General features: G+C 38.7%; 1 protein-coding gene across 3 annotated transcripts; it reads left to right on the top strand.

Moving 5' to 3' along the window:
- The first annotated feature begins 16,454 nt into the window (after window positions 1–16,454).
- On the top strand, window positions 16,455–20,792 carry LOC119007560 (CD209 antigen-like). Of its 3 annotated transcripts, XM_037077321.1 has the most exons (8): window positions 16,455–16,556; window positions 16,958–17,054; window positions 17,408–17,509; window positions 17,660–17,895; window positions 18,085–18,274; window positions 18,384–18,526; window positions 18,921–19,030; window positions 19,710–20,792. In XM_037077321.1, exons 2-8 carry the CDS (start codon window positions 16,982–16,984, stop codon window positions 19,843–19,845), a joined length of 990 nt encoding a protein of 329 aa, XP_036933216.1. In that variant the 5' UTR covers window positions 16,455–16,556; window positions 16,958–16,981; the 3' UTR covers window positions 19,846–20,792. The 3 variants fall into 3 exon arrangements, with proteins under 3 accessions (XP_036933216.1, XP_036933214.1, XP_036933215.1); XM_037077319.1 differs by having other exon boundaries at window positions 17,660–18,274; XM_037077320.1 differs by having other exon boundaries at window positions 17,660–18,274; window positions 18,921–19,047; window positions 19,710–19,845.
- Window positions 20,793–21,979: the final 1,187 nt, after the last annotated feature.

Raw genomic sequence — 21,979 nt, 5'->3', positions numbered from 1 at the left:
GATTGGTACAAAAGAAATCAGCAAATGAGACCAGGCATACAAATCGTTAGGCTATAGGCAAGAGGGCTGAAGCAGACTATCACAGTGACTGGAAACACGCCAGGACAGGAGGGGAAACAACGAGAGGAGAGCGAGACAACAAAATAAAACAGGAAACGGAGAAGACTGAACTGAAAACACATGCCAGATGGTGCCTGTTTTCTTATTGCTAATGATGGGGGCCAAATGCAAAATTGACAGAGTGGAAAGGGGCCTATCCCATGGTTTGACATGTGATAGAGTTGCATATTTGTGACTTAGTACATCAAAATTAAGACATTCATTTTTCTGAATTGTGACTTTATGGGCTACATCGTTGTGAAAGAAAAGACACAACGCATATGTCAGGGAAGTACTCCAAGCATTTACCAGTGCAGAATTCCAAGCCCACTTTCTCGGGAGAGTGCCAAATACCTCACCACATAATTTTTGTAATTTTGTGGCTAGCCTCAGCTGCCTACGCTGAACTTGGGTGCAGGGAGAGCTCAGAAATAATACATTGTCATACATTAAAGATGGGTGTGTGTGCAGGTACATACAACCCCAATGTTTGTACTTTTTGGAGGAGGAATGTGGCTGACAGTGAGCAACACCAAGCAGATGAAGCAGCAGAAGTGTATTCGGAAATATGCCAGCCTTCATGTGAGATACAAAAGTTTGTACCTCAGCAAGTACATTCACTTTTTGTGACATTTCATCTATTTTCCACTGGTATCGCTGGCATTTTTTATGCACAAATTGAAAACGTGGATAACAGCAGAGGTAAAACTTCACTTGTAACAGTTGGAAGCGGGATCCGAGCGAGGGTGGAGCACAGGAACACAATAAGGAAGTAGAGACTGACAACATGACCAAAGAGGATATACCAACAAAATAAAACAAGAAATAACTACCCTGAAGCCAAAACCATGACAGTATAGATGTTACATTCAACAGCTCCTGTCTGAGCAATACCAAGCTTTAGGTGGTGAAAGTGTTTTTTTTGTTATTGTTGTGCCCAGATTTCTCTGCCTTAAAGCCACGGCCTTTAATTTGAAGGGTGATGGGAAAATCAACTATGGCATGATTTGCATTCAGAGGCAACTTTATTTACCGTACACCAAGGGTAATTACTGAATGAAGAACATTTACTGACAAATTAGAGGGACAGGACATCACCTTGTGTTGTGTTTACAATACAGATCACTAATTTAATGCTGCTAAAACTGCTCCACACGTACAAAATGTTATATTAGTGGGATGTCTCGGTTTGAATCGCATCTGAATCACATGCTATCATTATGATTAGTGTGCAGATAAAGTAAAAAAGATAAAAGATGAAATAAAAATAATAAAGAACGACAAGCTTTTATTTGGAACGGGTCTTGGAAAGGAAAGAAGCCGTGAGATATGACTAATTCCTATCACTGTAGTCGACTTTGATGTTGGTCTCATAGGACGTCTACGCCGTTCTTCAATTTATTCCAAACAAACCGTTCGTGTTTCTGGAGCTGCTGACATCCGAGTGAAATCAGTCACATTATCAAGGCATTCCTGCCAAGGGTTTTTACACAGAGAGAGAGGTTTGGTAACTCTAAGACTGAACCTCGGTAGGCAAATGAGCATGGTGTGTGTGAGTCATTACTCTTTCATGTTTATTTATGCAGATTGCAATTGGTCTCACCCATCTCTGTGATCCATATTCCACTGCTTTAGATAGTATAATTTCAGGCTTTGCCGTTTCTATTTTTGAGGCCTCCTCGGACTGTGAGGGCCCATAGAGAATATATGAAACTCTGTCTGAACTGCTGAAGCATAGCGGATTGTTCATTTGAAAGCAGCATTAGAAAATCCAACGTATACTTTATTTATTTTTTTTACTGTAAAACATGTGCTGTGGTAATCAACAACTGATTTGTGCGTTTAACTCAGTTGCGTGTTTAATTCCCAGCAAGCAGCAACACAATTATTTCAAGATTTACCACCCTGGAATAATTTTCTGCAGCTTGAAGTGAAATATGAGCAAATGTGGTGGAAATGGACTCCCACACAGCGGAGTGAACAAAGCTCTGTCTTTATACTAAGTGCTGTTGGAAAATCTATGTCAAACTGAAATCTGCAGTGGAGCTCAGCAACGTCTCATAAAGACAAACCTCCGACATCCATCTGTAAGTGTTTCCCTGACTTAACTGATGGGGTGCGAGGGATGAATTTCTTTGCTCCTTTTTTTTCTTGTTTATAGAGAAATTATTCAGAATTGCTAGATGACTGGCCGAACTGAAGTGGAATCCCATCACATCACCTCAGAAATATTTTCCAAATGATCACATTGGAGCCCTGAAACTGAAGGTTTAAAGACAAGATATATAACTGCAACAAATACAGTTATTAGTAAGTAATTAATATTGAGTGTAAACACTATATACCATATAGATATAACTGTACGTTAACTTTTGGTGTGGATCCAGATTTTTTTTTTTTTATTTCCATTTTTTTACATTGCAAGGTAGGGCTGATAACTGTGCTAGATTAAGAGATTAACTAAATATTTAGGACTGACAAACAGTATCTAAACACATTAGAACCCAGACCCAGACCCTGAGGCAAACACTCCACAGACACACACTGGAGAACTGTTGGCTTATCTACTGTATTGTGTGTTGAAAAATAGATAAATAAATGTTGCAAAGCTCCACCAGACTTCCTGACTGTCCAGTGGAGAAAGTCTGACAGTAGCATCCCATGATTGTTTGCTCTCACTTCTGGCTGTCAAAAGTGAGCTCTTCCCCTTGTGTCCGCTGACCCTCAGCATCACACAGTACAGTACGCTGGCACAAAGGCACAACTCCTGCAGAACTCCTGCAGTCACTGCTCTCCCACTTCTGTGCTGGATTTTAAATTTGCGAGAGGAGGGGTACTTTGAGGATGTGGTTAACCTTTAAAATCAACAAAAAGACAAGAAATAACAGGAGCCACTGTGACTCGCAGGCACTCGTGCATCACCATCTTTTCATGCACCGGGTGAAATCACTGACATGACATGTTGAAAGCAGATAATGTTCTCTGCACATTGAGTTCGGTGTACGTTTGTTTTGTCTACAGCGGATCAGATTCTATCTTTAAGGAGACACTCTTTCCACCTCTGCTAACCTCAAGAAAGTTCCAGTCTGGAGCCGCTTCTTACACGGTGTGCACACTAAGAATTGTACTCAACACTAGTGGAGAAAGGAGAGACTGTGTCATAAACACCAAAGGTTTCAAAACAGCTGGCTTGATAAGCTTGTCACCCTCACAAAACAACAAAGATTCTGTGATTTTGCAGGAAGAACTGAAAAGATACAAAAAACCCCAAAGAAACCATTAAATAATCAGTGGCTGACTAAAACGACGTGTATGTTCACTACGTCAGTGCTGAGATCCACTCACACCTGGTCATTTTAATATGATTGTCAAGTGTTTTCTTCCCTCTGACACGTGGAGATCGAGGGTCTTTTTAGCGGATGACTCGAGCGTCTGTTGTTTACGCTCTTGCTGTGTCTGGCATTTGTTCCAATCAGTAAAGATTTTTTTTCTTTTCAAATGCTGCTCGTTGAATGAAAGGACTACGTTGTCTAATCCGTCATCCAGATGGTCCAAATGAAAGTCGTTGCTCCTCCTCCCACCTTCATGTCTCTAATTCAAACAGGATCTCATGATACACCATCTGCAATTAAAACAGGGTCAGTTCTTGGAAATTAGCTTGTTTTCTGATGTCAGAAGGATCCAGGTGGAGCGTGAGGATAAGACAGAGCATCAGTAGTGTATTTCAGCCTGCACAAATCACAAATCACAGTACTGACTGTTACCATTCATTTTCAATAAGTATCTGTATATCCCTCCATCAACCTTGTAGTTGTTATTGTTACACATCTCCTATTCATTAAAGGTAAACTAGGTGAGAATTTTGGTCGAAAAGTGCAAATGCTAACTAGCTATATAGCTCAACAGCAGAAATAAAAACACACTTTTGGAGAATACTCTGGCGCCGTTAATGACGTCACTATTGTGTAATGCATGATGGTAAATACTGCTTGGTAAGTGACCATCGGTTGTGCACTACTTTTCGCAATGCATTGTGGGACACTTTGAGTGCACTATATAAGGTATAATATTTCCCGCTAGACATCCGGACAGCACTACAAAATGGCATATTCACTATGTAGTGCACTACATAGGAAGTAGTGAGTGAGTTCGGACACAGCCCAACACTTCCCTGGTCAGGACCGCTAGCTGCACGACTACCTGAGCTAACTGGCTGAAAGCTCCCTGTTCATTGTTGCACACAGCTATTATAATGGCAACCTGCAAGTAATTAAACTAAAAGTATTGAAGTAGCCTATTAAAGCCTGCAGTTCACAACTTATGTCTCCCCCTTCTGGAAGTGAGAGTAATTACAAAACCAAACACATACACTATTTATGATGCCGTATTTCAGCTGCCCAGATGAATTTAAAGGGGGAAAGTGACATCCAAATACTTTTCCTCTCATTCTCTAAGGTCCTATCACTAAGTAAAGTTGATTTTTGTGTCTCATCACCAACTTGTCAAATACAGACACCTTTGCATTTTTGGTCACGCTGGCTGCAGACCCAAAGTGTCAGTTTTGATGAGCTGGGACAGATAAGACACCATTTGAGTCCACCTCTAATTGAACACAAAATGACGATGAAGTGCTGTAAATACCACTTGATTTGATACGGATCAGTACATCATCCTGAATAACTAAAAAGGCCTGAAAAATTAGCATACAGCTGAATCAGCCCTTCTTAGAGAGCTTAAGACAGGATCTACTAGACAGGTTTTATATTTTATTTAGCAGATGAACTTAACACACTGATGGTTTATCTCTTAACACACATCACCCCTAACACTTTCATAACAAAGGAGAGAACACACCAAGAAAATAAAGGGGAGAGTTTACACCACTACCACCAGCACCGGTGGAGGAGAGGGGAGCCACATCCCATCAGACACACAGTGAGCGACTGCACAGCATATTCTGGATAAAAAAACAAAACAAAAAAAACAAAACAAAACCAAAACTTCAATATAATCACTCTCGGTAAAGTTCTAACCAGCGATAATGGTTCCTAACATTAATCCACAAGCATTTACCTCAGTTTAGTATTCAGAGGATTAACGTTGTCAAGAGTAGTTCCTCTTGTGTCAAAACAGATAACAAGCCTTTAACAAAGCATGAAACCAAACACAATGAGCTCTTTACAGGGCCGATATTCTGACTTCTCCTTGCAGCGGAACTAATAACATTAATTTCAGTGTCTTATAAGGCAGCATGAACACACCCTAATTGAATGGAGCCATAATTAATGAGATAATATTCAGCTGTGGATCTCGTGACTTGTAAAAATGTCTGCTGTTAAGATCCGCTATTAAAATCTTCTCAGACATAAAGCCAATGTGTATTATCCAGGCTATATAAAACTGCTCACAAGGGCTAATGAACAAATGAAACTCAGGATGTTCACTGAAAAAGACAAAGACAAGAAGTGAGAAAGTCACAACAAAAACAATGATGATGGATCAACAAAACAAAAACCCACACAACAACTGAAAAATATTACAAAATACTATGGAGGATAAAGTTGGGTTAGGGTTTGGGCCATCTGCCCAGAAACACCAAACCAATATTTAAAAAAAAAAAAATTAAAAAACAAAGGTGACGATGGTAGACTGGTGTGAACATAATTCATAGACGACAGCATTCATAGGGAACACACATAAGGAAACCCAGAAGACCAGTGCCAGTATTGTCATGATCCTGTTTTTTGTTTGTTTGTTTGTTTTGTTTCCTGTTATGTCTTATTTTATTTTGAAATTATGCCCTCATGTGTCATTTGTGTGATTTCCCTCCTTCCAGTGTGCTCCCTCTTGTTGTTCTGTTGATCCACCATGTTTCAGCCAAGCTTCCTCCAGTGTTATTCTAGTTTCTTGTGTTTTCATTGATTTGTACTTTGCTTTTGTTTGCACTTTATTTAAGCTCTTTTTTTTGCTACTTTGTCTTTTTGACTCATTTTTGGTTGTTTTTTTGTATCATTAAGGTTTTGTTTAATTAAGCTTGTCCTTCGTTCCTGAATCCTGTCTACCTCTAAGTGTTTATGCATTTCGGTCCTAACCTTAACCTTGTTAAAACAAATGAGGAGTCACCTTTATAAACTATGGCTGCAATCATGAACACTATGGCGACTGTTTTTTCTGTTTCTTTTCTCCTGCACTGATTCGCTTTGCTGAACAGCTGAGTTATTTCTCTCACACATAGCCTTGGAAGCAGATTCATTGTGCTCGGTTGGCCAAAAATCCACGGACACGTGTGGCACACACTGCGAAATCTGGGGCCACAGATGCTCATCAACATCCAAGACGTTGGTGGATGGCCAGCCATCAGTCTGGTGTGTCAAGGCCTTTAACAATCATCTACTCGCCAACTCGCTGTACATTGACTCATGCCCTCAGCATAATAAACTGTAACCACACACTACATACCTTTTTTTTCCCTTTATAAACGAACATGTATAAACAAACCTAATTTTTAATAAAATCATCTTTTTTTCAGCCTGGTACTGGCAGAAGCAGTCAGTGTATAATAGCTTCACATCTGCTTCACATGTATTATAGGGCTGTAGAAAGGAGTTTACTTTACTTTTTTCTATCACTGGTGGTAAACCAACCTGTACTTGTGTTCTGCGTGACAGTCTGATGAACATTTACAATGTACAGATAACACTTTTAAATTGTACTTTCCATGGTTACACCACTAATTACTGCCTGGAAGAGAAAACATACCCATAATTGATCCTGTCATGAAAAAGCAGCGCTGAGGCTTTAATAATGCAGCAGGATTGTGCATGAATTACGGTGCAGTTAATTTGATACATAGTGATCCCTCCCTGCTGCCGTAACTCTCCGCTATAGATTCCCTTTGGCTCCCCACCTCTCAAATTGGATCTTTAGAGCCCACAGGGTGTTGGTGGTCTTATTAATGTGGTCAGTCTAAACAGCAGAGAATTGATCCAGCTGTTCTGACCAGTAACACATCTGTCTAAACCACCACTTCCCCATGTTTTTTTTCCCTCTGGTTCTCTATTGGAACTCATGCTTTAATCGTTCTCTATCACTGTAGCTACAATCACACTGCTTCTAAGAACGTCACGTCTCACGCTTTTCCTTCGCACCTGACGCAGACTTGACGCTCTGTGATCAGTGTGAAGAGTGAAAGGCTTTTAAAATGAGGAATGAAATCACAGCGTGGCATGTTGAGGAAAAATGGGATGTATGTTTGAACTGTAATGATCCATGGAATCCATGGAAAGTGCTGCCTTAACAGAGTCTGTTTTTGTCTAAACTTGAAGACAAAAAGTTGGCATGAGGGGAGGCATGTGTGGCATGAAGACTGTGGGATCTGTGTCATCAGTCCCACTCTCAGTCCCTGAGAGCTGGCAGCGCTCAGGATTTTCTTTTGTCTATTCCCTCTATAAAAAAAAAAAAAAAAAAAACTTTCTTTGGCCTTTTCTTGATTTTGTAACAGCATATTATGTTATTTCTATACTTTTCTGATAAAAAAAAAAAAAAACACGCTCCACTTAGCACTCACTTTTAATTACATCTTTGAATATTTTTTAGCTGAGCGTTATTACCTTATTTTTATCGAATGAGGTCTCACAACTCTCACAGAATTCAGCACTTTTCTCATCTCTTTTCTGTAAAGTCACATTCTTGAGGTAGAGTACATTTGCCTGCATTTCCATTCAGGACTCAGCATTACATAGCTAAACACCTGTAAATGGAGGTCGCCTCTACCTACCACTGCTGTGGTCAGGTTGATTAGGGAAATGAAGATGAGCCCTCTTTTCACCCAAAGTTTTCATTCAGAGTTAAAAAGTCATGTCTGAGCTCTGTTCCTGTCAGTAAACAGCTCCAGATCGGAGCAGAATCCGATGTGACTCCAGGTGTTTATTCCTCTATGTCTGGCTCTGCACCTGACTCTTGTTGGGTCTTGTAAACACATGTTTATGTTAATTACACAATAACATAAGCATCACCATTATCATGACCATAAATTAATACTGAGGCCATAATTGTAGATAGGACCTCTTTTAGTACTCACCCTTGCACTGTCTCTCTCACCTCGGAGACTCCTTAATTGGCGGCAGTGTCAGGTTTGCACGCCTGCCTGCTGGGCATTAATCAGCTCAGGATTAACAGACGGAGGTCAACACATAATCATCCCTGATGAATATGGAGGACGGCCTTTAGGTTTACATGGGAGGACTGCCAAAAATGATAACGACCATTCCTCAGGTGCCCCCTCTGGGAGCCATACACTCTCATCTCAAGGTTATAACTAAAACAGAGGCAGAGCCTGTTGGGGGAGGGTGGCATTGGAGCGATTAGCATCTTAAGTCATGGGCTAATGTGGTATACACAAAAAAGCCTTAAATATGTTCTGATATGTGTAACTTCACCTGCAAGTCAGAGCCTGAACATCAATTTCTGATCCAGATTTTATGATAAAGGGTAAATGTGTTAGAATTGTGCAGGTACCATTCAAGGAAAGATCTTTTGCAGCAAGAGACAGCTGTTATGGAAATGTTTTATTTTCTTCAATGAACTTGTGACAGTTTTTTCCTTATTGGCCACAAGGGTTGTCAATGAGCTCATTCTACACTCAAATATAAGCCTATACAAGGGGCACAAAGGTAGATTTAGATCTGAGGCTAGGGGTGGCAATACAATTTTGCCAGACATTCCCCTAAAGCTTAATTAACACAATTTTTAATAATTATTCTGTCAAGAGCAACACACTGAAAATATCTGTATGTCTTGCTCCTCCTCAAAGAAGGAAGCATCTGGTCACTCGGGCGACTTGAAGCTTTGGTGAAAATTCAGTTTTTTCCTCTTCAGTCTACTCTCACTACACTGTCAAAATCCCTCTCACTGATCTCTGACATCACCACGTCTGCTCAAATAGCTTTTTGACCGCGTTCCTCGAGCCACTCAGTCCTCATCGGCTCTTCTTCTGCGTTTCTGTCAGACCTGCGATTCCACAACCCTCCCACCATGCCACCCAGCCATCCCCCCCATTTCACCACCTCATTCCTCAGGATGATCCAGATGTTTGAACATCTTCTACCTGCCTACTCTGCTCCATCACCACCAGCAGCAGGGGGAACTCTATGTATCTCCAACAATTTTAATGCTCGGCTCATGTTGAAATGTGGTGTGTCAATCTGGAGAAATGTGATTAAATGCAATTAAAACAGGATCGGTGAGTACTTCATGCCTTACATGAAGCAAGTGACTTAAAGGGCGACTGACGCTCCACTGAAGAGATAAAACATCAGATCTTGATGGAGAAATGAGAGAAAAAGAAGAAAGTAATACATATAACAATTTAAATTCCCTATTTCATGTTTTCTCCTTTGCATTGAGGTTTGACTGGCACTCTTGTAAGAATGTCGTCTCATCGCGCCATCGTCTTCTGCAATAGTCGACTCAACTAAAGAGTCAATCTAATCTATTTGTCAGAGCCCAGTCAAGGCTACAGGTAGGAGTGTTTGAATTAAAAACATAGCTTTCTGTCATTACTATAGTGAGGATATTTGAAATTATCACCAGAAAGTATGTGAGTACAAAGTTTTTATTCTGTTTGTTTCTACTGAACTTGGATGAGCAGTTGCTGCTGAGGTAACATTAATTGGAGCCCCACATAGATAATCAGCTACAGCAATGAAAACACGAATATGGTTACTAAATAAGTAATCAAGATGATGGACACACTTAAATTCTTGCATTGATTACTGTTTTGTTTTTGCACCGAGACACGTCTTACACACTGTTGATTAATGAGCAGTCAGTGTACAAAGTTTTTTTTTTTATGACGAAGGAATTCATGCATCCTTCCTTCAAGTCATTTTCCAAAAAAGGTTTCTCCTTGTTTATTACTTAGATTAATAAAGTAAAACCAGAAGCCAGTCACATCAGAATAACAGTCTGATGGTCTGATGGTTTAAAGGGGCTCTGTGGAACTTCTGTTTCATACTGCAAGCCAGTTGTTAGTTATGTTAGCAGACTCCATCTCTAAACTCACATCAAGTACTGTAGAGCTCTGTTAGCAGAGCATAGAGAGAGAGGCACAGAGACAAGGCACTCAAGAACATTTATAAAATCACATACATTGGACTGTAGCAAAAAATACAGCCCGAGTCCTTCACAAAGAAATCCACAGTCCAGCAGCATTAAACACCGTCGGCAAATTGCACATAAGTTTAACAGCCAACCGAGAGTGATGGGGAAGGTCTCGCATTTCACGTCATATCACATATCGCTAAGAAATGGCCACTAAAAAAAAGTAGTTAATTCATGTAAATCCCTACACATCATTACATAGAGCCCCTTTAGGGAAACGTCATGATGATCTAACAGTAAGTTTTGCGTTTGTTCCAAAAAATATTCATCAGATGAGCTGTTTAAATCTTACAGGGACTTTTGCAAACGTTAGGCATGTTAATGTTAGCTAGCATTAACAACTTTAACGTTTTCATCCTTAGCATTAGCTAGCTAGTGTTAGCAACGTTAGGTATAACAAAATAGCTGTGTTGAGGTGAATGCAGTGGAAGAGGGGAGATTAAATGCCACATTAATTTGGTGAATGATTTAAATAACACCTGTAAATTGGATTCCGTATTAAAGAAATTCATTTTATGTAGAACTGACTGGATCTCATCATCACTCCATGAATCCTGATGTGACATCCCTTGTTGTCGAGTAAGAATTATGCAATGTCCCAAAACAGGCGTCATTGCGTCAAAGTGAAAGTAATGCAGTAATTATCTGCAAAAAATCAAAATGAGTTAGAATTTAAGAAAATGTGATCTGCAGCATGTACACAATATTATCCGATAAACACTGTTTTATCACAGTACAATCACAATGTTCTCTTAAACTTTCTCAAGAACCAAAACCGAATAATCAATTAAAAAAACAAAAGTCATTTTGGGGGATTATTATGATCTGAATTTTGGCCATATCAACATCTGTGTATCTTTTCAGTAAGTAACACACATCACCGTGTTGTTATTGTAGAGAAAGCAGATCCTGAGATGTCGATAAGTCCTCTCCTGGAATGGCTGTTTCAGATGAGCTCATGAGTTATCGAGGCTAATTGATATGGGCAGTGCAGGCTGTGACAGGCTGAAGGATGGCATCTCTCAGCCACAGTCATTTCCTCTTACATCCATCAGACACTCAGCAACTTCACAGCCTCCCTTTAGCTTCGATGGGGGATGTGTCCTGCTGCATGACAACGGTCAATAAGCTCAGAAAACTGCTGCATTAAAAGCAAAAAACATCATCTGATTTATAGATGTTTTCTACCACCGGCTTTTTTGCGGATAGTCAGCATGGGCTGGTTTTGTGATATTATGTTACTGACAAGATGCTATTCATTATTCATTCAGGAGTCCTGCAGGTGATTAGAGGAGATTCAGTCCAACCACTAAAATAGACTTGTGTTTTCTGTCAGCTGAATTTTTGCCGCTTTCTATGTGGCTGAGCTCAGTTACAGTCTGAGTTCCTTCCTGCTGTCAGGAGAAACGTTAGAGCCTGGCGGATCAAGACAGCAAGTGACTGATATCTACCTCTTATAAATAAAATAGTGAATATAAAATCTGTGATTCATTCTGATATGTAATAGAAGCAAATCTGCCAGCAAGACATCCTAAAGTGTCTTGAATGTCTTTGGTATCATCAGATTCTCACAAAAAAAATTTGTGATTATAAAAATTACTCCAAAAAAAAAAATGTCTGCATAAAATTAGTTGTCTATTCTCCATCTTTTCCTTCACGCCCCATCAAACTGCATATTTACATATTATTCTAATCAGGGTTTGATAAAAACAGTCTACAGAAATCTGTGTCCTCAATCAAACAGATAAATGTGAGTTGACCCGTATAAACAGACAACCAGGAATGCCCATCAGCATCACCTCCAGTCTGGCGTGTCTTTAAATCTTGCACCACTGCCAGGCTAAATCACTTGTCTGCATGGGTACTTTAGCTTTAATCCATTTCACACCATTCAGCAACAAACGGGGCATGTGAATGGCATCAGTTACAGATAACGCTCTTACAAACAAAGCCCCTGTTTAGAAACGTGAGTTAATCTTTACACAATCAAGTGGAGCACAGATTAATCCCAATGTCATCATCGAGACGGCTGACGCGGGTATTACCACACGCATGTAATTATGTAGACTTCATTTGTATGATGTTGCGTGACATAATTTCTGTTGCGCTATCATTCTTCCAACTTTGCAGAAACACTTTGAATTAATCTACCGGACAAGGTACCAAGAAGCTTAAATTTAACCACAGAGTGAATTGTTGTGTAAATTGGGTAAGAATTGCCTGAGCCCACACCTACAGTGTACATAAGAACTTAGCTAAAAGCAGAACTTAGAAAGGAGGATGAACATCGGCACCAAATCTAAAGGCAACTTTGGCGGTAGGTATTTGGCTCCAGACCAAAAGTTTGCTTTGATGGTCAGACTCAGTGACCTTTCCTGATCAATAATACAAGAACACAATTTATTTCATCCCAAAAAATATCAACTCTTCCAAATAAGGTCATACAGTAGGTCATTAATACCCCGGATAGTAAATGTGCTTGAAGCTGACTGAACACTGCTGAGTTTGCATTTTTTTAGTTTAGCAAAAATAACTGACTCCTCAACTATATAACACTGTCACTCATTTGAACTCAGCAGGATGGTTAAGGTGTGGTCAATGAGAACGGAAACCACAGAGGATGGAGGTCAGTAGCCTGAGAGCGAACCACCTCTCCGTGACAAGGAAAACTTGGCTTGTCAACTCCAGTTTGATTCAGAATGATACGGGCTGATAATTCCCTGACATCTCAACTAAATGTTTCTAAAGACGTTTTCCACACCAATTAGAGGCAAATGTAAGTCAAACAACTGATGACATAAGCAACTGGAACATCCTGTTTTCTGCACAATAAATAACACAGCACTGAAGTCTACATTCATTTTTCCATCAATCAGTGGCAGCTTCTTATTGTCAAAGCAGTTGTCTGATGCTGACTTTGTACCGTCTCAAGACCAAGGTTGGTGATCTTTAGAGACTAATTCACCTTACTCTAATGCACTTCAGCTCCAGTTTTATTTAAAGAGATTGTATAGATTATTGTTTTCGTACAATGAAATGGTACTTGGAATACGCACTCTAAATGTAAACCACAAATGAGGTCAAAGGTTTTGGCTCAGTATTTGCAAATTATTTAAAGGCATCTTTGTGTTACCAGTGTTTGTATTAATTGTGCAGGATTTTAAAGTAAATGCCACATCTTACTTATAATGTGGTTTAGTGTACAAGTATGGAGATTTCATTGGATCACATTTATTAGTACTATTTTCATAAGTTTGGAAAAAGGAGTAACCTTTTATGTCTAAGACTTAATAGTCTATTTGTGGCTTTACAAAGATCAATATCTATAACATATGTCTACATTTTCCTCTAAACCAGAAAAACAGTGATCATCATCAGAATGGATACAATGGAAGTCGATATCAACATACATATACATTAGAATGTCACAATGGGAAGTTTCACCACTAAAGGTAGAATATAATTTTTTTTCTACTTAAAAAAAGCTCAATCCACGTGTCTTTGGAAACTACCATTTTGGAAAACCTGATTTTTTAAAAAATAATCCTGAAACTTTTAAAAAGTGTATTTGTGCTAATGTTTTGTTTGTCTTTGAAAAAACAAAAGTTTTTTTTTTTGGGGGGGGGGGGTTCTAAAGAAGTGGCGTGATATTCCTAATCAAGGTGAAAATCTGTGTGTCTTGGATTACTGTGCACTGTCCTGCTGGCTGGTGACATCGGACAGCTCTTTTACTGTAAGGGATTTTGTTGTCTTCAGTAAAAATATGAATACTGTTTAGCAGCTTCAGCACATGTTGTAGATAATTATATGACATGTAGTTAGTCATTTTTCCAATAATCTAAGAGAGTAATACTGTAGTTATTCTTTTTGCATTCCACAGAAAAGTTTATCGTCCGTTTTGTCTCACAACACCTGAGTGGATTAACTGCAGAGCTGCTATGTGGCTCTAACTGCTCGATATTTCCATTTAAATCATCACATTTTTGTTTAGCTTTCAAACAGTCCTATCTTTATATATTTTTTTTCATTTTAGGGCATTTATTAGACACTTTTGTCCAAGTGACTTACAGTAATTCATATACATTTATACACTGATGGTAGTGGCTGCCATGCCAACTAGCACATCAGGAGCAGTTTGGGGTTCAGTATCTTGCCCAAGGACACTTCGACATGCAGGCCAGGGAACCAACAACCTTGTGATAACAAGACGTTGACTCCACCCCTGAGCCACAGCCGCCCAGATATTAGCTTTCATGATTTTAGACAAATTATTTGTGATGTAGAATAGATTATTATTTCACAAATGTACTATTTAGGTGATGATAATTTTCTGGTGTGATGAAATATAAACTGTAAAGCTGTAAAAAATCAAATTTTGCTGTCATCATCTAACACGCACTGTTTTTCTTAAAATATGTTTGAAATTTGCCATCTCTGTGGTTAATCAATATGTTGAATAATATAAAACAAAATAAATGTATACATGTTTTTTTTATTTTTTTCAAAACTACATGCTCATTACATTTGGTGTTTTCAGTTATTTGTGAATATATCTGATTTTTTAAAAAGTAAAAGTAATCTATATTTGTGGTCATCATGCCGATCTCATAGTAGATCAAAGTGATGTAGTTTAGATCACACTTTGACGCTTAGATAAATTTGTCTCTGCGACACATTTTGGCATGCTGTCGTTCCTAAAATGGGCTTCTGTTGCCAAGAAAAATGACCTTTATGCTTTGCCAGGCTTATTCTGATATCAAGCCTGCACACTCAGGAAGGCTTTAGCAGAAATGTCTGTGCTTTCGATACTGCACTGTAAATAAAACAAATATGCAGCAAATGGGAATTCTGAAAGGTTTGGTTTTTATTTTCAAAAAAGATGAATAATAAAATGGGTGTGCATGCACCGAGTGGGCAAACACTTTTCCACCAGAGACTGATGATACAACAGCTGAGGCTCAATACCCAGAAGCATAGAGGTGATCACAAGTTGCAACCAGCTCCAGGAAACACAGTTGGCCGATTCTGTGGATGAGAGACTGGTGTAGTACCGGTCAAGCCACGCTGAACAGACACTGGTGGATGACTAGATGCACAGGGTTCAGCTCTTCATATTAGGATCAAAAAAGCTCCTCATTGAGAGATTAAAGTGAACAATAAAAAATATAATGTATAGGAAGAAAGTGTGTATATACTGTATGTCCATCTTTATCAACAGGTCAAGACCAAAGTTAGCTGCGACAAAAAGTAGATTTGATAAAAAAAAAAAATCAGACAGTTTTTTCTGCAGTCAGGGGTAGTGTATTAGTAGTAGCAGTGTATTATGTTATTGTGCGTTGACGCAGTTAATTTCAGTAAGGCCTTGATCAGTTTTAAGGTGGGAGAGCTACTTAATGTTCTTTTCAAACAATCACAACTAACTGTTGGCTTCACACAGGATTCAAACACTGCTCTACTGAGTTAAAGACAATCTAGAATAAATGTTATATACATTTAAAAAAAAATGTGGTGAACCTTTATATTACTATACACTTCATGTTGTAACAACATTGTGTGTATGATGGACAAAAAACATTTGGTTATGGTTAGGGAAGGCTCATGTTTTAGGGTCTGTACTGGTGTACAAATTTAGCTGTGCCTTACTTTAGCTTCAAGAGGTGGATGGATAGCTACACCAAATCTAAAGGCAAGTTGAACAGTAGATATTTGTCTTTGTACCAAATATTATTAATACATTCTGAAAGTGGGTCAGACTGAGTGACCTTCCTAATTTTATAATTCAGTTGATTTTATCCTAAAAAAATAGGGTCTGAGGACATTAACGCCCTTGTGCTTGAAGCAGTGTTTGACAGTACTAAGTTAATTTTTTCTTGTACACTACTAAATTTGAATTATGACTACCCTTGCATCTGTCACTCATATGGGAACTTCGGTTCACCCTTAGTGGGAAGTTGTAGTGTGGGAAAAGGGGAACAGAAACCACAGAGGATGAAAGTCTGGAGCCTGAGAGTACCCTGTTGCTGGAATCAATACATTTCAGGGAAGTTCACTTTGTTTCCTTGAATACTTTTGGCCGAAAATTAGCATTTTTTTTTTTTTTTTTTTTTTTTTTTTTTTTCAGACCAATCAGAGGTGAGGTTTGGTCAAACATCTGCTGGTATAAGCAACATGAACATCCTGCCTTCCACAATAAATAACACAGCACTTAAAAACACCTTCATTTTTTGCATAAATCAGTGGCAGCAAAGAAAACAGTCCTACTGATACCAACGTCTTTGGACCTTCTCACATCCAAGGTGAGTGCATGACTAGAGTACTATTTCCAGTTCAAAGTATGTTTGTAAGTATTGTGTATGTACGTGTTCTGCAGACTCAACTCACTCTTATTTACTTTCATTCCAATTCTATTTAAAGTCTTCTTTTAATGAGTATGAATTTCATAATATTAAACGATCTCATTAAAATTGATGTACTTGGATTACACACTCAAAAAGCAAACCACAAGAGTGATAACACAGTTTTTACCAGCAATATCTATAGTAATTGAGCTGGATTTTTATTAAAAATGCCACATCTTACTAGATTTAAGCACACAGTTATAAATACATATTACATGTAAAACATTAAGAATTGTCTTTTTATGTCAATCACTTGACAATATACTTGTGGCTTTACTTCTACACATGTCTCTAAACAGGAAAACACTGAAACCATTGACAGAATGGAAGCTATGGAAATCGATGACGACTTCAGTGGAAGTCGTAACCTCACTGTGAAAGGCCTCATTAACAGAGGTACAGTATCAACCTGAACAGAGTATTATGATCAATAAATACAACTTTCAAAAAATGTAATTCATGTATTACCTGCTGGTAAACTTCAATTTTAAAGAAAAAAAAAATTAGATATTTTCTTTGTGACGCTCTGTATAAACAGTTCAACTAAATCATTTAGAGCACATCAGATTAGATTAGATAGACAGCAAGTACAGCTAAAAGAGTCAGACAAATAAGCATCAAGTTATAAGAACAAGACACAGGAAAAACACCTGTTGCTAACATTGGCTTTACATTACAGGAAACAACATGGATAAGAAAAAAAAAGAAAAGAAATTTACTAACATGCTGTTTTCTGAATTTTAATTTAGAGGATCTTCGGAGAAGAAAGCAGCCGTCCAAATGTCAAACAGTGTGTCTTGGATTACTGTGCACTGCCCTGTTGGCAGGTAACATTGGACAGATCATCCACTGTAAGTGATTTGTTTGCCCTTTCATGTCTGAGAAACCAGCTGTAGCTAAGATCGTAGATACATCAGACATAAAGGAGAGAAAAGATAATATCAATTTTTAAAAAATCCAATAATCTGAACAAATATTTGTGTTTCTTCTGCATTTCACAGATGACACGATCAGTCGTCAACACAACCCAACGCAGGCCAGCTTCATCGCTCAAGCAGATCAGCTGCAGAGCGGCTATGAGGCTTTCGCTGCAGAGAGGGAACAGTTGGAGGCCCGACTGACTAACCTGACTACAGAGAGAGACCAGCTGCAGCAAAGTTACAACTCTTTGACCACTGAGAGAGATCAGTTCAGTGCCAGTCTCAACAATGTGACAACAGAGAAGGACCTGTTAAAGGCAATTTATGACACTTTAAAGCAAGGGAGCGATCAGTTAAAGACAAGCTGTAACGACATACAGAGGAACCTTGAGGATTTACAGACCAATCACAATAATCTGACAAAAAGTAGAGACCAATTACAGGCCAGATACAGTACCCTGCAGAGAGAAAAAGATGAGTTACACACTCTTTTTCGTCAACTACAGGGAAATTGGTCTCTGCTGGCGAGGGACAACGACGAGCTGCAGAGAAGCTACGACACATTGTGGAAAGAAAAAGAACAATTTAAAACCCGTTATGAGACTCTCCATGAGGAAAACGAGCAGTTACAGGCAAATTACGGCAGTCTATTGAAAGTTAAGGATGAGTTACAGAAGACCGTCGATAAAGTAAAAAGTGAGATGTTTCTCAAGTTTTTATTAATTCAGTAAACATTTATAATCTGTTTTGGTTTTCTTATGTGATGATTAATTTGTCTCTCTCCGTTTTCATTTCCACCTTGCAGGAAGGGCATGTAAGACAGGCTGGCAGAAGTTTGACATCAGCTGTTACTTTGTCTCAGCTCAGCAGAAAAACTGGACTTCAAGCAGACAAGAGTGCATCAACATGGGAGCAGATCTTGTCGTCATAGACAGCCTGGATGAACAGGTGGGAGAGAAAGAAACAGACCAGTACAACTCAGATCAAAAACACCTCAGGAATTAACGGAGCAGCTTAGCAGCGCGCTTGAAACGCAGAGTGAATGATTGCCGTAACGGGTTTCAGAGTGGCGTCACTGTGAGATGCAGGAAAAAGCTGAAGTACAATGTCCGAGGGAGGGCTGAACGACAGTAGATCTGCACAAGTTGCAAATTGCAAAAGTAGTACGACATGAAAAAAGGGGGTCGACCGCTGTTTTTCATAGTTATCTGCCTATGAAAAACTCAGATTTCGTAACTGTCTGAAGTCTGAGCTATGGGAGGACGGCAGTAAAAAAGTTTGACTGAAACTTTTTTACGTATGTTCTCATTAGTCTTCTCTTCTCTGTGTGCTGCGCCAACAGGCATTTGTCAAGGGCATGTTGAAATCAGGTCAAAATGCCTGGATTGGTCTGACTGACAGTCTCACAGAGGGGACGTGGATGTGGGTGGATGGGACCCCCGTCACCACATCGTAAGTGTTAACTGCCAGTGAGTGAGTCATTACATCTAGCACCACTGGACATGTTCCTTCATTCTTCATTTCATAAATTGTTTTAAGGAACTCTACAACTCTAAAATATATATATGTTTTTTAAATGTCACTGTTTTTATCCTTTTATTGAATTTCTTTAATAACTTCAACTGTTACGCAATTAATATCAGGATTTATCTGTGATTTAAACCTTGGCCTTGACAGTCACTTCATAATAACCTTTTGTGAACTGAACTAAATTTCTGCCAGTTTTGTTTTGGTCTTGATCCGCGCCAGTAGAAAATGTGGAGGAAGGCTTTTGAATGCATTTTAACCACAAGCTACAGCACATTTAGCTCAAAGACTTGGCATGCTGAATCAGGAGGTGATGTACTCTCATACTGAGACATTACACATCTGCATCCGCAGAGACATTGATTTCAGCAAAATGTATTATCCTGTGTGAATACGTTTCAAAACATGCAGAGGCGGCAGTGGGGGCGGTTTAAGAAAATCCGATGATTGCATTAAAACTCCAGATAGTACTATCTCTATGCAAATGAGTTTGGGTCAGGAACAGCAGGTCGGGGGCAGTTAAGAAACAAAAAGTGGGCACTGCAAAATGCCTCTGAGAGAGAAAGGAGTAAATTGTCTCCTTCTCTGTTATCTTGTACATCAGATACTGGCAGCCCGGGCAGCCCAACAGCTTCAATGGGAACCAGGACTGTGGAGAAATCCTGCACAGAGCAGCAGGAGTGGGAGAATGGAACGACGACGGCTGTTTCGCTGAACAGAACTGGATCTGTGAAAATTAAGAACACGATACTTTAAACAGATGGTGCAAGGCTTCTGACCGCGTTTTCTAATGTACATCTACAGTGTTTGAGTCTGATGCTGTTCTTTATTTGTTTGAAGTGTAATGAAAAGTCTTACACTAGCAGTGAACTGACTCTGAACAAACTCTGTAGTTTATGAACACAACCATCGTTTTGACACGGACGTACACGTTGTCTTATAAGAGATTTGTAGACATCAGCAACATCACAGTATGCTGTCAGCCTTATTCTCTGAGACTGTTAAAGGGTCAGTTTACAATTACAATCAAAGATACTTCTACTATTCATGTACATTGCGCTCATGGTATTTCACTGATAGTTTTGGCTTTATTTGTGAAGGTTTGAGATAACTGTCCCCGCATTTACTCCAGTACAATGAAGATAGGTGAAGACTGGAAGATGGAATGTGTTTTTGTGGTTTTAACAACACTGTTGGTGAAAGCAGAACAACTTACCAGAAACAATGTGACTTTTTTTTTGTGCTGTGCTAAATATGCTAAGTCATAATTTTATTTTGCAAACAGATATCTTCCATAAATTAGCTTTCATTATTATAGACAATTGAAACAGATGCAGAGTTATTTTATGATTTCATAAACTACTCTTGCTGATTAGCATTTGATATAATGGATGGTAATCTATATATATTAATCTTCTATAGTATTCTGTGGCTGTTGGCATAGCTTTGCATTTATGTCCATCAATATGATTTATTCATTATTATGGATGAAAATTAATATATATCACAAATAATTTATGTGACAAATCACATATCTACATCATCTGTGTATTAATAATTCACCGTACCACTCTTTTATAAATGCACACTGCTACACATGAATGTCCTTCTGTCTTTTTTTTTTCCAAAGAAAGTCACTGTTTGTGTTTGAGGAGAGTGTCCAATCACCTTTATTAAAATAATTTAACAACTGTATCTTTGCCCAGTTTTTAAATGGCAGTATATAAGAACGGAAGAGAGTTTCTGAAATATGATATGTGATGAAAATGTCTTTATTTGTCATGAATAATGTGTGTGAATAGAAGGAATTTAAACTTTACAAAACAAAAATCCTATACAATTGCTGACATTCACACAGTACCTGGAGCAATGCAAAAGAAAGCCCGAGGCTGTCTATGCTTTTCTATGCTCTGGTTCAACTAAATGAAATCCTGTTGTTGTGCATGCACACTACTGTTCTTGGTACAACTTCAGAGACGGTGGTTGGTAAATTTAGCACTTATTAAAGATATTGTGTAAAAGTATTTCTTTGGTGAAGGTGAAAGTATATTATACATATATTTACAAGTACACTACGGGTTGACTTATCATTGGCCTGGTTGATTATTAGATCTGATATTGATCATTTTTTTCTGATTTTCAGAATAAATTATTTGTTTTGTTCTTTTAGTGGCTATCTGATTACTGATAAAATAAGAAAAAATAGTTACATTGTTACATTGGTTAGCAGCAGGTAATCTGCAAAGTTACTTAAGTTATTGAATAAACGTCTTTAAAAAAACTACAACTTTTTTAGTGGTGTGAAAGATGATGAAGCAGAAAATGGAGATGCTCAAGTAAAGTACAGCTACTTCAAAACTGTACTTAAGTACATGTAGTTAGTTAGATTCCCTCGCTGACTTCAGTTTATTATATCTGTAACCATTTACAACAAACAGTCATCTCAGAGTTTACAGAACTGAGCTAATTTCCATCTACAGTTCAATATTTTCAGTCACTGTCCCAAACATACATACATATTTTAAGTCATTACATCCAGCTCTATGCAGTGTAAGTACTGATTCTCACATGAGAGACGGCTAACGCTAGCTGTCCTTAGACTCACTGGGTGTTGAAAACCATGGCAGAAACTTCACATTAGTGGGAATCAGCGTGTGAACAGTAGCAAGCTTGGCTGACAACAGTAGCTGCTGCTTGGAAATAGAAGCTAGTCAGTCGAGCTATTAAGTAACCAAGGCTTGACTATGAATATGACACTCTCCATCAGTAGCACACCACAGAGGCTGTCAGCACCTCTCCATGCAGTGCCAGTTCTTAAAAGACCCTCAGCCCAATCACAGAAGGGCTTTCCACAAGTGTGTCCAAAATGTTTTG

The sequence above is a fragment of the Acanthopagrus latus genome, chromosome 18, assembly GCF_904848185.1.
Source record: "Acanthopagrus latus isolate v.2019 chromosome 18, fAcaLat1.1, whole genome shotgun sequence".
Taxonomy (NCBI): Eukaryota; Metazoa; Chordata; class Actinopteri; order Spariformes; family Sparidae; genus Acanthopagrus; species Acanthopagrus latus.
The sequence above is the reverse complement of the archived record's forward strand: the minus strand, read 5'-3'. Positions and strand labels throughout refer to the sequence as shown.

Coding starts and splice junctions, on each gene's coding strand:
- LOC119007560 (XM_037077319.1), top strand. CDS start 16,982: ATGGAAGCTATGGAAATCGATGACGACTTCAGTGGAAGTCGTAACCTC. Junction 18,275..18,383: donor GACCGTCGATAAAGTAAAAA/GTGAGATGTTTC, acceptor TCCACCTTGCAG/GAAGGGCATGTAAGACAGGC. Junction 18,527..18,920: donor TAGACAGCCTGGATGAACAG/GTGGGAGAGAAA, acceptor CTGCGCCAACAG/GCATTTGTCAAGGGCATGTT.